General features: G+C 38.5%; 1 protein-coding gene across 1 annotated transcript in view; it reads right to left on the bottom strand.

The window, feature by feature from the left end:
• Window positions 1-5,056: 5,056 nt before the first annotated feature.
• The window catches only part of COL1A2 (collagen type I alpha 2 chain), a 40,658-nt gene continuing 32,077 nt past the window's right edge, over window positions 5,057-13,637 (bottom strand). Inside the window, exons 41-52 of the mRNA XM_008494149.2 lie at window positions 12,495-12,602; window positions 11,964-12,071; window positions 11,096-11,149; window positions 10,894-11,001; window positions 10,649-10,702; window positions 10,169-10,276; window positions 9,487-9,540; window positions 9,243-9,350; window positions 8,622-8,868; window positions 8,007-8,197; window positions 6,588-6,830; window positions 5,057-5,998 (exon numbers count right to left, since the gene is read on the bottom strand). Coding sequence (XP_008492371.1) covers window positions 5,852-5,998; window positions 6,588-6,830; window positions 8,007-8,197; window positions 8,622-8,868; window positions 9,243-9,350; window positions 9,487-9,540; window positions 10,169-10,276; window positions 10,649-10,702; window positions 10,894-11,001; window positions 11,096-11,149; window positions 11,964-12,071; window positions 12,495-12,602 — 1,530 coding nt within the window. The 3' untranslated portion in view covers window positions 5,057-5,851. The remainder of the gene's footprint in view (window positions 5,999-6,587; window positions 6,831-8,006; window positions 8,198-8,621; window positions 8,869-9,242; window positions 9,351-9,486; window positions 9,541-10,168; window positions 10,277-10,648; window positions 10,703-10,893; window positions 11,002-11,095; window positions 11,150-11,963; window positions 12,072-12,494; window positions 12,603-13,637) is intronic.

Genomic DNA, 13,637 nt, shown 5'->3' with positions numbered 1-13,637 from the left:
ATGGGGTCAGTAATCAATATAGGGCAAAACACCACAAAGAAAACTGACTGACAGGAAAAAAACCAACCAAAACCCTAGAAAATTATCAAATTATCATGACAAGGCTTATACGAGGGGGCAAGCTGGATTTCACAGCAAAATGATGTTCAAAAGCATAAAAACGGTATAAGGAAGGAGTGACATTTTGAGAGCTGAAGGCAGGTAAAAAGCTGGAACTAGAAGATAGAATTTTCTATTATAAAAGAAAGAGAGAAGTGAAGCAGCTATCATTGCCTGCAATAATGCCTGGAACAGTGGGATAGAAAAATATTCCAGCAGTTACAAAACCACTTGGCTTAGGAAACTAAATCCTTCGGTCCTTGAGCCCAAACAGTGGCAAACCTCAGTGTCACAGAGGACATTTGACTAAAGAAAAATGAAGGATACTGCAGGTGTTAATGATAAATGAAGTGGCTTCTGATGGGTGAGAAGCTGGGAGAATATTTCACTGGGTTCCAGATCCCAAACCTAACAGATCTGCTTTTGCTCATGTATAATTGCCACTGTTTCTTTGCAATTCACTGTTTCTGATCCTCCTCAAAATAAAAAGTAAAATATTAAATATACCCATTTTGACCATCAGGGATGGGTGCCTTTCCTCTGCCCATGGCATGGGGATTGTAACCAGAAAACCTATAAGGGTCCTCCCTGCCCAAGCCACTCTACTTTTCCATGAAACTTTGAAAAACTAATTCTCTCTTAGCCCTCAGCCCCCTTAAGGCAGTAGTTTGCTGAAGTATTAGTGAAGGATTAACTGTCTGAAGTATTTCCATGAGTCTTCATTTAAGGATGAAATTGTATAGATACAGATTAATTTAAACAGACCATTACAGAATGGTCTTTAGTGTAGTATCTGTCTTTATGGTGCTGTTAGGCTGCTGTGAGCTCTAAGGGGTCTATGTAACACTAAGATGTTGAAATGTAAACGTATATACAAAATATCAACACAGGCTCCTGTGCACCTCAGGCATAGCAAAGATTTGTTGTTTAGGAATTAAAAGATAGCTGAGTAGTTGTGTAATTTCCAGAAATTTTATGTGAAAGCCTGGTGGGTTGGAATCTGTGGGACAGCTGTTATTGTTTGCTTCTAGCTTTAAATCTCCTGTGCCTGGCACGCTTCAATAATCACTCTTGTGACAGGCACATGGATCTAAGTTTTTAATGTGATGGTTCGGCTTGTGCTTTAAAAACACTTGTGCTGAGAGGCTTCAGTAACAGAATATGACTTTCTCTAAAGCCTAAACCCAGAACAATAACCATACACAGTGAAACCATTGAAACCTGTGTCCTTCAGCAGTTCCCTCTGGCTATCATTTTATGAGTCAGTCACAGGGAAACTGATAGGACCAACTCTCCACTGCCCATCTGCCTGTTTTCATTGTACATGCAAGACTGTCATCTTTTAGAGATCTTGTGTTTTCTATTCTGCTGGAGCATAAACAGGGATACACTGGGAAAGAGGAAATCAAAATACTGCTTTCAAAGCTGATGGCAAAAACTACCATACTGTGGTCTTGGGAGCAGGGAGCAGACATTTAGCTGGCAAAGAGATGAACCAATATCCAAGAAAAAATGCTAGCCTTGATTTTGATGCAAAAGAGCAAATAATAAACTCAGAAGAGATCTTTGGTCTTGTCTGTTGGCTTTGTTTAACAGAGTGCTGTCACGCTACACGGCACCAGTCTGGTCCTCAGAAGATGCCTCTGTGTCCTCAAGGTGGCAGAAGAGTACAAAGTAACTTTAAAATGGGGAAAAAAAACCAAAAAAAACCCAAACAAACCCGGTTATTTTGCAACACTCTAGATCCAGATCATATAAATAATGAGTTTTAAATGTTTATTTTTTAGAAGATCATTCTATCATAAATTTGAGAGCTTCAGGCAGTAAAAGTTTCTGAGTTGAACTGAAATACCTACTAAGCTTGAGTGAGAAAGCTTCACTAATCTTCACTTAGAAGAAGGGATCAGCAGTAATCAATGCATTATTCTTCATGATCTGTTTGAACAGTGCAATATCGAGTTTGTGGCAAAGAGGAAAAGGAGTTGTTTAGACAAAGCTCACAAAAATCAGATGCTGAGTTGTTGCATATTGGATTTTTTGCTGTATTTATGTAGAATTAACATAAAAAACAGGTTTATAGACTAATTTTCTGGAACTGAGAACAATGGAAAGAATGTTGATATGGACCAGGAAAGAAGGTGATAACAATCCAAAGGTCAGTCTTTGGCCTGTAATTTTATTAACAGAGTGGTCACACCTGTAATAGATACCCAAGTCAGATTACAAATAAGTGATCTATGAGATCCTGATGTATGGGAAACAGTGAAGGTTATGGAGAAACACTGACTCAAACATGAATGAGATCTTAGAAACAGTATTGTTTATTGTTTACTATTGGATATTCTTGTCAAAGTGTGTATTTAATGATCAACCTGCTGCGAGTGGCTGTTTAGAGGGTAGGAACATAATTCCTGAATCTGCAGAAAAGACAAAGAGCTCATACTACCAAGGAACCTGTTTGATTCCCATTTATCTGAAGGATTCCCCTGCATACTGGGATCATGGGCTGACTGAGAGGGAGTTGAGATCATGGAAATACACACTTATAAAAGTGCAAACCAGCCCCAAGAGCTGTTGCCCATCACACCTGGTAAAATTTAGGTGTGAAAAGGACCCTATAGCAAGCCCCCTTCATACACACAGAGGCACTTCAAACACTTCTGAGACTTTTTAGTAAGAATTGTAGATACAGTAAGAATATTGTAGATACAGTAAGGAATATTTGCACTGGAGACCTCACCCTTCAGTTTAGATGCAATTCAAAGCACCTACTGGTAGAAAGCTTTTAATTTCTGTTCATCTCCTGGGAGGTGACGTAAGGAACTGATGGACAGAACAAATTTTTTGATGACACAAGTGGATCATCAGTCCCACAGAGTACAGGGAGGAATATGGTCTGAATTTTGCAGTATTTTTATTTACAGAATCCTACCCCACCCAAGCCCTTTGTATGTGAGTGGCCCCAGGGTTACACAGTTTCTCCAGTAATTTTATCCCTAAGCAGAACAGCAAGGGCTCACTGCAGATTTTTATCTTTCACTTAGCTATTCCAGATAGTTTTCTTTCACATTTCTTTCTTGTTCAAGATGCAAACCTTAACCTACTTTAAACCTAATGTTTTAGCTAATTTATGATAATGATCTAATTGCATTACTGCTTATGTATACCTGCTTATAATCAATAAGTCTAGTCCTTATCAGGGAGCAGATAACTCCCAAAGATTTTTGATGTCACAAAAAACTTTGTCAACATTGTATATTCCTCAAATTAGGCAGTACGAAGCCTCACTATGTTGCCTGCAGTTCATCTCACCTATTTTCAGCCACAGCCCTTGAGAGGAAAGACAGTTTCTTCAATATTGTGCATATCATAAACAGCATGCTTGGGTGCTTAGTTCTGATGAGCTTAAAAGTTGCAGACCAAACTGAGCATCTCCTTGTGCTAATGAAGCTGTAAGTTTTGAAGCAGGTGCTATGTATATTTTCTGGTTTAATTTCCAAAGAAACACTTTTGGAAGGAAGCTGTGAAAACACAATAAAATGGTACCAATGGGTAGAAAGGAATCGCTCTCTGTCTAGCAGTATGTGCTATGGAATACATCACAGAGAGCAAAGGAGAAATCAGATGACAAAAGAGACGGCATTCACCCTTTGTAGTTTCCTTTTAAAACCTCAAGTGTTACTTTTACTATGGTTTTTTTTTTTCCTTTTTTTTTCCTTCAACAGTCCACCTCTTAGTCCTAGCAACAAACTCTGCATACATCCCAGTGCATTACACAGACTAACTGATGTCATTTTATCTTCTCAGTCCATGTATGAACTTCCTGGCATGCAGATAATCCAAGTGAGAAGAGAACATCTTATCACTTGAAAGCATTTACATTTTTTTTTTCCAGCAACAGCAACTATATTTTCAAATACAAAGACAATGATTGAAATACTAACACTTTTAAGAATCATCATGGTCCCATGAATAAATCCAGGTATCCAATCCTGGATAAATCCAATGAATAAACCTGCAGTAAGTTTTACTTACTTTAGGAAAAATACGCTGTATTTCATCTCCACAACTTCCCTTCTGTTAATTCAGCACACAGCAGCTGCACTTAGAGCCATGTTTTGCCCTTTTTTCCTTAATTAATACCTTCAAGCAAGAATGAAAAACTTTTCTTTAGAGTTTTTAGCATTTATTTCTCTGCACATATTGGAGCTGCCTTCAAGCTCTCAGCTTCTCTCCTTTGGTGTGGTGCTTTCTTCCAGTTATAGGAACCTTCTAGATACTTTATTCTTGCTTTTCTTTGAAGGTTCCTGATGATGAAGTCTGTCTCACCTTTCTCCTTACCTGCTTTTGTTGTTGTCCTCATGGTTCTTTGTGTGTTCTCCCAAGCACCTTCCCAATTCCAAAAGACACAGCTGTTGAAATTGCAGTTCATTTAGGGTTTTGAGAAAAGCACTGTTTGATAGTAGTCTCTTAAAAGGCCTCAGGCAAGAAACATCTTTGCTTCTTGTGGTGTTCTTTGCAGCAGTAAATTATTAAGGTTATGAACAGCAGATAGTTCTGTGTGTGACACTGAATTGAATGAACTTATTATAAGGGCCTAACAAACCCTGATCTTCTTGCCAAGACAACTACTTTTGGAGATTCCTTGCACAGACTTCTGTGTATGGCACAGTATCAGCCAGCACAGCTCTCTTAACACCAAGGTGCTTTTGCTCATAAAATATAAGACAGAAACCTCATTTTCCTTCTTTTAGCTGTTAGAATTTGGGAAAAAAAGAGGATATCTTTCTGCTTTTGAGCTTCTTGTACTATCAGCACAGAGTTACTGAGCAAGTGTTTTACAGCAATGGCCTAAGGTAGTCACAGGAATGCAAATGTATTGTAAATTGAATATCTGTGTATTGTGAATTGAATATCTGCCAATCTGAGCAAGTAATTTAACTCATTAAATAGCTTGTTTTGGAACACGGGACATGCTTTATTTAATTTTTTTCACAATTTATTTAAACATCTCACATATACAAAATACATTATTTTTTTTTCTTTTTTGAGAAATGATGGTTTTTTTGTTTTTTTGTTTTTTTTTTACCCATTGTAGAAGATGAGAATGAGATCTGAGAGCAGGAGCACCTGATTTGGGAGGAAGAGGAAAAAGATGAGGAAAAATGATCCACATGCTTAAGCTGCGGGAGAGATAGGACAATTTAAGTTTTGACACAGACTTCAAAGACACAGAGAAGTGATACCTTAAATGCTGCTAGCACCATCAAAGTTCAAGTATTGGAAAGAGACTCTGTAATAACACAATTTGCACCACTGTATTTTGAGTGGAAGTGAAAGTACCTCAGATCATATGGAGAAGTACCTATAAAAGATGTGGATCACACTTGATTTAGTGTATGAGGTAGTTTAAACCTTTGGAAGTTGTGGTTTTAAACTTCCTCTGTGGAAGATATTCAAAGGCCACAAGTGGTGCGAACTTTCATGATTTTTTATTTTGTTTTTTTGTTTTTTTTTCTTTACAAAGGTTGACATTTCCCAAAGCAAGGTGTTAAATCTTGAAAGACTTCCAAGTCCTTTTGGGGCTGTATATAATTTCATTGCACAATGTTCCAATCAATTCTTCTCCTTCTCTTTCGCCCAGAGTTTAAGCAAGTAGAATGACAGAAGAAATGGAAGGAGTCAGTTTTCATTATAAAAAGAAATGACAAGAGAATTATTTAGGAGAGGCTTTAAGTTAATTTTAGTTCATTCATTTAAAACAGACTGGGCCAATGTCCAAACCGAATTCTTGGTCAGCGCCGCCAATATCCAAAGGTGCAATGTCAAGAATGGGCAAGCGAGATGGCTTATTTGTTCTGTATTCAATGATTGTTTTGCCCCACTGATTGTTCTTCCTCTGCAAGAGAAGATTCATTACAATTGTTATTGCATTGTTCAGAGTACTGAAAATTGCTTGAGCTGAACAGGTAACTTCTGAAAGAATTTTATAGTAACTTTGCTGCCAGTTTGAGAATCAGACACCCATTCCAACTACTTAAATCTCTGATATAGAGAAAATATTTACTTTAATTTCCTGAAGTGATGGTCTACATAAATTACTATATTATTCACACTGATATTAAATCCTTAGAGAACCCCGCCTGAGTTTTTCAGGACTTAAAGATTCTGCCCCTCCTACAGCTTGGGCACAATTTTCTCATCAATCACCAGCTTACACAGAATTTGGGTCTGGTCCCTCTGAAAAAGCTTTTTCTTTTTTTTTTTTGGTCACACTGCACAGTGCAAGCCAGGCTTTGTTTGTACCCTCATCTTTCCCACTTGCTAAAAATCTGGCATAGCTGGTTTTGTAGGCTGTTTGTCTTCACTGGCTAAGATTTTGTTGGTCTGACTGATCATCTAATTCTGAATCAAGGCACAACTCCTGTCCCCTAATCATGTGTTTAAGAATGGGCAATCGTGGTGCCCACGGTTTCTGCATTACTTACAGAGCAGCCATCCTCAAGGACACTGAAAGTGAATCTGCTGTTGCCTTCGGCTCGGAGTTCAACATCGTTGGATCCCTGCAGTATCAGAGCCTTTTTCAGGTTGCCAGTTTGCTCATCCATGTAGGCAACACTGTTTTTGCAGTGGTAGGTGATGTTCTGGGAGGCGTGGTTGGCCAGCAGGCGCATGAAGGCAAGTTGGGTGGCCATGTCCTTTGAGGTCACTCCTTCACCATTGTATTCAAACTGGAAAACAGAAAGGAACCCAGTCAATTCTTTTGATGGGGAAAGGTGGATGTTTAAAGAGAAGTAAATGATACTTGCTCGAGGAACATTAAAACAAAAATAAGTCAAATAAGTCTGCAATCACTTGTCTATTGCAACTAAAGATCATCAAATAAAACTAGCTGGAGATAGGCTGAAAAGCAGACATGAATGGATGTAGCTAAACTATAAAACTCTTTTCCAAGATGGGGTGTTAACCGTTTATGTGGATTCAAAAACAAGATGAGAAAAGTTCAAGGAAGAGAAATCTGTTGTTTCCACAGCAACACAGAAGCAATACTTGTCTCAAGAAAACCCTGGATTATTACAATTTTTTTTAAATCTGATACGATAGTGTCACTGGATGCTACAAATGTTTACCTCACTGCTTTACTTTTTTACAACATCTGCTTTTAGTCACTTTAGGGAAGAGAGTACCCTGGAGTTTTGTTCTGACCCAGTGTGGTTCATTTTATGTTACTATATTAAAGACCTTGGAGACTGTGATTTCATCATAAGACCAACTAACTTTCTTTTAAGAATGAGGTAACTTGACCTCCTTAGCTGTACAAAAATGATTTCTTTGCAATTGGCTGCCACAGTGTTGAACATGCAAGTAGAGACAGTTCTTTTTTTAACTTACACTGTCAATTCTGAATGTTACTGTGGCAAACACTAAGGATCTGTGATGTGTAATAAAATATATTTCCAGAACAGTGTCATATGTAAAAAATTCCAATTAAAAGAATAATCAAAGATGCTTTCCTTACTTTTTCAGACATGGAGCTTAGGTTTGTTCAGGGCTGTTTTGTGTTTGTATGGTTGGACTTGGTGATCTCAGAGGTTCTTCCCAACCATGACTATTCTGTGGTTCTAACATACCACATTCCAGTCCAGTCTTTCCTTAGCAATAGGCATTAGTCATGCTAAATTCATTAGCAGACACCAAGAAAAATTTAAAAGTACTGAGAAAACATTTTAGCAAATTGTGATCCAAACTGGAACCGGAGCTCTGTTCCCTTGAGATAAAAAGGTATATCCCTTTTTCCTACTTCTCCTCTAATAGAGTTTAATTCTTCTGTTTGCTTGCTGCAAGTCAGTGAAATGGGAATTCTTCAGATAGCACTGTAGGAAACCATCCTCCCATACGCCACTTACCTGGGTGCCACCGTTGATAGTTTCACCAAACCATACGTGCTTCTTGTCCTTGAGATTTTTGTTGATGTACCAGTTCTTGGCAGGAATATTGTCAGGGTTGGCATGGATGCAAGTCTCACCAGTGGCAAAGTCACAGTATGCTTTAATTGCATCTGCAGAGCAGCCTTGGTTAGGATCAATCCAGTAGAAGCCTGCCATTGAGGAAAGAAATACAAATAATATTTCACTCAGCCTAACGACTGCATCCAGTTCATATTCATTTGTTCAATATAGGAACTCAGAGAGAGGTTATAAATATCACATCTAGGTATCATTTTAAGGTGATAACTGGGGCATAAATCTATATTTTATATTGTTAATATATAAGAAACTGTATTTTAAAGCTAAGGTTAAACATTTTTGTATTATTTTGAAAAACTATTGCAATAATCCTGCAACAATAGTTATGAAGAGCTTTTCAGAATGTCCCTGTGTGTACTTTCAGTGGGGGCAGAGAGAACTTCTTCACTGGGTATTTTCATTACTAGGTGGCCAAGGATACCATTCAGCAAAGAAAGAGATCAAGCTGGAAGTACTTCTTGAGCCACAAAAGGCAAATATCTGGCACTGACGTACCGCTGGTCCATTCTGGGTGGCTAAGTCTTAGGTCCCGGCAGGTGCGAGCTGGGTTCTTTTTGGAGCCTTCGGGGATCAACAGGGTCTCAATTTGGTTGTTCAGTGTTTTCAGAGTAGCATCAACTTCATAATCCTTGGGTCTGAGGGAAGGCTGATCAGCCCGGTAGTATTCTGCATCGAAGCCAACTTCATATCCACCACCATTGGGGCCAGGGGGACCAGGGGGACCGGGAGGACCGGGAGGACCCTAAAGTTTTTCAGCAGCAAAAGACAAGAAGTGTTCTATTAGACATATGGTTCTCTCAATTAAATGCTTCCACACATGCATAGTCCTACTTAATGCCTAGCACCCTCAAGTCTGACCTGCTCAAGCAGTAGAAGATATGCAGTGTACAACTACTACATGTCCTTTGAGTTTCTGCTATCTGAACATAAAGAATGAACAAGGACTTGAGGTTTAGGACTATTCGGGAAATGTTTAATGTTTAATAACAACAGACATTGTGGGGTTTTTTTGTTTTTTTTAATTAAATAAAACCACATCTATTCCTGCGCTGCTAGGGCTTTGAAGTTATTGTAACCATGGCACAATGAAATCAACAATAAATAAGTTATACTCACAGGAGGGCCATGGCTACCGTGAGGGCCACGCATACCAGCATGGCCAATAGGTCCAGGGAGACCATTGCGACCATCTTTACCAGGAGGACCAGAAGGACCAGGTGGACCCTAAAAGGAAACTTGAACAGTTTAATGACAGTTGAAAGCACTACAAATAAGAGATTTATATTAATGATACAGTATACATATACATTGCAGAAAAGCAATGGGAGAGTTATTTGAATATGCTCTTAAATTCACATACCCTTGGGCCAGCAGGGCCGATGTTACCAGGAGGACCTTGATCACCATGTTGGCCCTGTTGGAAAAAAAAATATATAGTCATTAAAAAAATGCAGTGGCAGACATTTGTATTGGCATGACTGAAGAGGGAGCTTTAGTCTGCAGGTGTATCTGGGGTCAGAGAATGGGAATCCAGAGCTAATGGCATTTATTGGTGGAGTTGAGGTATAAAATGCTTTGCAGAGGAAGCATAAAAAGGTATTTTTCAGGGCATAACCTAAACAAGTCCTTATATTATTTACTCAGAGTTTCAGAAAAGGCTTTAAAATAAGTCAGAATTCTTAAAGGTGACACTAGAATTAAAAGAGAAGAAAATCTCAAGGTTAGTTTATCATTCAAAGGCTCCACAATTGTCAGCCAAAATAAGAACTAAAAATTAAAAAAAGGCAGAGCTTTTTGAATTCTATGCTAGTCAAATGCTATCCAAGTTTCAGGGCAAAAAAGTCCTCACAGATTTAAAGCCAGCTATCAGTGATAATATCAAAATTTGTCATTTTATGTGAAGAGTGTTAAAGAGAATCTTTAAAGATGGTGCAGAAGAATTTATTAACCCACTGGATTGTGCATAGGCAATTCCACACCAGAGTGACCCTATTTCCTTTTTTTGCTCCTTATATTCAAAATACTGAAAATCATTTACTTACAGCAAGACCAGGAAGACCCTGCAATCCATTGTGTCCTTTCAAGCCAGGAAGACCTCTAGGCCCCTTATCACCAGGCAGACCTTTCTCACCACGTGGACCTTGTGGGCCCTAGGAAGAGACATAGGTGTCAGAGGAATAAAACAGAAAGCTCCAAGTATATACTACTGTCAAAACAAGAAAGAAGCATGAGCATACTACATTATGCTATCTATATCACAGGTTGCCCCTGATATATGTATTTTAAATATATATATATATATATGTATAGTACATCCTGTTCACACACCCAGGAAGACTGTCAATCCCCAAAGCTTCAGAACTGGTCCCCTAAGAGAGAATGCTGATCAAGATTCTAGGTCTATAAATACTTACAGCTCCTTAACCACTACTTTTTGGGTTCATATCTTGCAGACAATCATTAATAAAGCATGGTTTATCTTCTTGCATTGATTTGGTAATGGATTTAGAAACCAGACTTACAGCAAGACCTCTTGGACCAAAAGCACCAGCAGGACCAACAGCACCAACAGGACCCTGAAAACAGGAATAGAAAATGCATGTCACTGCTGAATATTATACCTAACAAAGTTTCCATGCTCAACACATCTACACAGAAAGCAAAGTAATTATCTACATATTGTAGGGAGTTTATGTTTAATGTATATATATGATGAACAGGTATTAGTCCTGTGTTAATTAAAAAAAATAAGGTCTCATCAACTTACAGGCTCACCACGGTTTCCAGGCTTTCCAGAAGGACCAACTTGGCCATGAGGACCAGGAGCACCCAGAGCACCACTGGGACCAGGGCTACCAGGGGCACCACGCTCGCCCTGGCAACAAAGGAATGCAAAGAGAGAATGTTACTGATTACTTATTTATATTGGAATATTTCTTCCATAATTATGAAATAAAAGACCAAGTTACCTTGAAACCAGGAGCACCGTCACGGCCTGGAGCACCATCGTGTCCAGGACTGCCCTGTGAAAACACCATGAAAAGCATTAAATCCCATCAATCTTCATCTCACAGAACTGTGAGTCAGTATAATAGCTCCCAGTTAGAGTAAGAAGACATTGAGGTAGGATAGCATAAATCCTGACAATTATAGAAGCCACTCACAAATCCCTTAAATATATTAATGTTCTCAGAAAAGTAAGATGGTCTTCAAATATTTTTCGTGCAAGTTCAGTGCAGAAGAAAATTACTGGGTTTTGCTACATTATCTAAAGGAATAAACAAGTTCAATAATTGAAATCCAGAATTTTATGTTTGTGCTTCATATACCTTTTGAGTGGGCCTTAAGTTAAGTAACACTTTGTCTTTAACACTACAAATCAGTAGATCTCTCAAGTAAAAATGGCTGTAATTTCTATACTTCCCTGGAAGATAGGTATAGTGCATCATGTTTAAGAAAATTTGCTGATTACAAGGTGTCCTGATACATTTTCTCCATAACCAAAAGGTTATCCCCTGGGATGTACTATTTTTTCCAACCCCAACAGTAATCTTTTTGTCACTCCATCTTTCTTGACAATTATGTAAGAATTCAAAAGATTCTGATAGTGACTGCAAGATCTATTTTAGACACAACTCATGCCTTGAAAAAACTGCCAACTAGATGGATTTGGAATCCATGTCTATTAGAATCCTGCTGTAAGTTTCCCTGAAGACACTAAAAGGTACAAGTTTACAAGCAGAACAACTTCAAGTTGCATCCATCTTTCCTGTGCATTTGTCTTTTGCTCAGAATAAAAGAAAAGCAATCCTGCAGAGGAAATAAGATGTAGCTTACATCACGGCCAGCTTCACCAGGGGCACCATTTGGACCAGGAGAACCCACAGGACCAGAGGGACCACGGGCACCAGGAGGACCATGAACACCCAGGGGACCAGGTTCACCCTAATATGGGAACAGTGGTAACAAAATGTGACATTATAATAAAACACAAATGAATCTTACAGAGCTTTTAGCCTTTACCTAAGGGAAACATTTTCTGCAGTCGGTTCTGGAAGCAGAACAGATTCAGGGCACAAGAAACATCTAACTATACTAAATACTATTTTCATTCTAAATTTTCTACCTCTTCTATCAGAAACCTCTTATGCCATTCAATAATATGCTCACCAGCAGCAACAAATCTTGTTTGTCTGCAGAAAGCAATAATTTCTCCCACTGCTCTGTTAGGACTGTAACCTCTGTTTGCAGCAATGATGGAAAAATCAGAATCTACATCTCCTTCTCCCTACTTTCCCTTAAGGGGACTCCTCAACTTCTTTTCTTTACACCTATCTGTTTAAAGCAGTTGACTAGCCATATACTCACTGTTGCTCCAGAGACGCCTGGAAGACCACGTTCTCCCCGAGATCCAGGCAAACCAAGGATACCAGGAGCACCAAGAATACCCTGAGGACCTGGGGTACCAGGTGGACCCTATGACATAAAAAGAATATTATTCACATTAATACAGAAAAATAGGTAGTTATGGCCCTGCATATTTCTCATTTGTTTTGCTCAGCAACAGCACCAACTGCTTTCCAAAGATCTCAGTGTACACCAGTGCAGGTTCCTGCATAGAACAATTTGTAATCAAGTTGTAAGACTTTAAACTCCAAAGCTAAAGGTCTCTAAAAACATGCCAGTTATACTCCCTTCACAACTGTTTTGCAGTGAAAATACTGTTTCTGAAGAACACTAGACACGTTTTTCCTCTTCCCATTCAATAAAAGTGGGTGATACATGAAAATTTGAGTATTCATTACAGAGAAGATGACTATGCAGGGAGATTCCACAGTGAAGAGATTGATCATCTGAGACTGATGCTGAGGCATCCTTAGTTCTCTAGGCAGTAACTGATATCTCCAGACAACCCTTCGAGCTCTCTGGTTATCACTTGAAAGGTAAAGGTTGTTCAGTTTAGTGGCTTTTCCATTTCCTTGAAATTTGAGCACATGCAGCTCTCAACTTGGCCTAAGTAACCATCCTGACAGATTATCCTCAATTATTATTCTAATCTACAGTCAGGCATACTAGTTCAACTGTATTTTTCTCAACTGAAATTAAATTAAAACATAAAGCTTAGAAAAATGTGCTGCTTTATGCTGGACAAGACAGAAAATCACCTTTATCCTGGCCCAAACCAGGACAACATTAAAGGGCAAATTTTGAATTCTCACTTTCAAAATTTTAACATATGTGTCTGACAGTGATACTGAAGATTTCATTCTTAACTGCAACTTCTGCAGATCACAAAATAAATGTCTGTAACTTTTTATTAGAAAAAAAAAGAGTGGTAATTCACATAAGTGCATGCTTCCATATGGCAGAAGCGTGTTTGACTTTAAGAACACTAGTAATTTTGGATGTGCAAGCTTAAAGACACTCAAAATTAATTTATTTCCATAATTCTAATTGTTCAGATGACTTCAACCTTGTGATTCCCAAAAATAGAGTTTCTGATGCAGCAAT

This window comes from Calypte anna, chromosome 2, assembly GCF_003957555.1.
Source record: "Calypte anna isolate BGI_N300 chromosome 2, bCalAnn1_v1.p, whole genome shotgun sequence".
Classification (NCBI taxonomy): domain Eukaryota; kingdom Metazoa; phylum Chordata; class Aves; order Apodiformes; family Trochilidae; genus Calypte; species Calypte anna.
The sequence above is the reverse complement of the archived record's forward strand: the minus strand, read 5'-3'. Positions and strand labels throughout refer to the sequence as shown.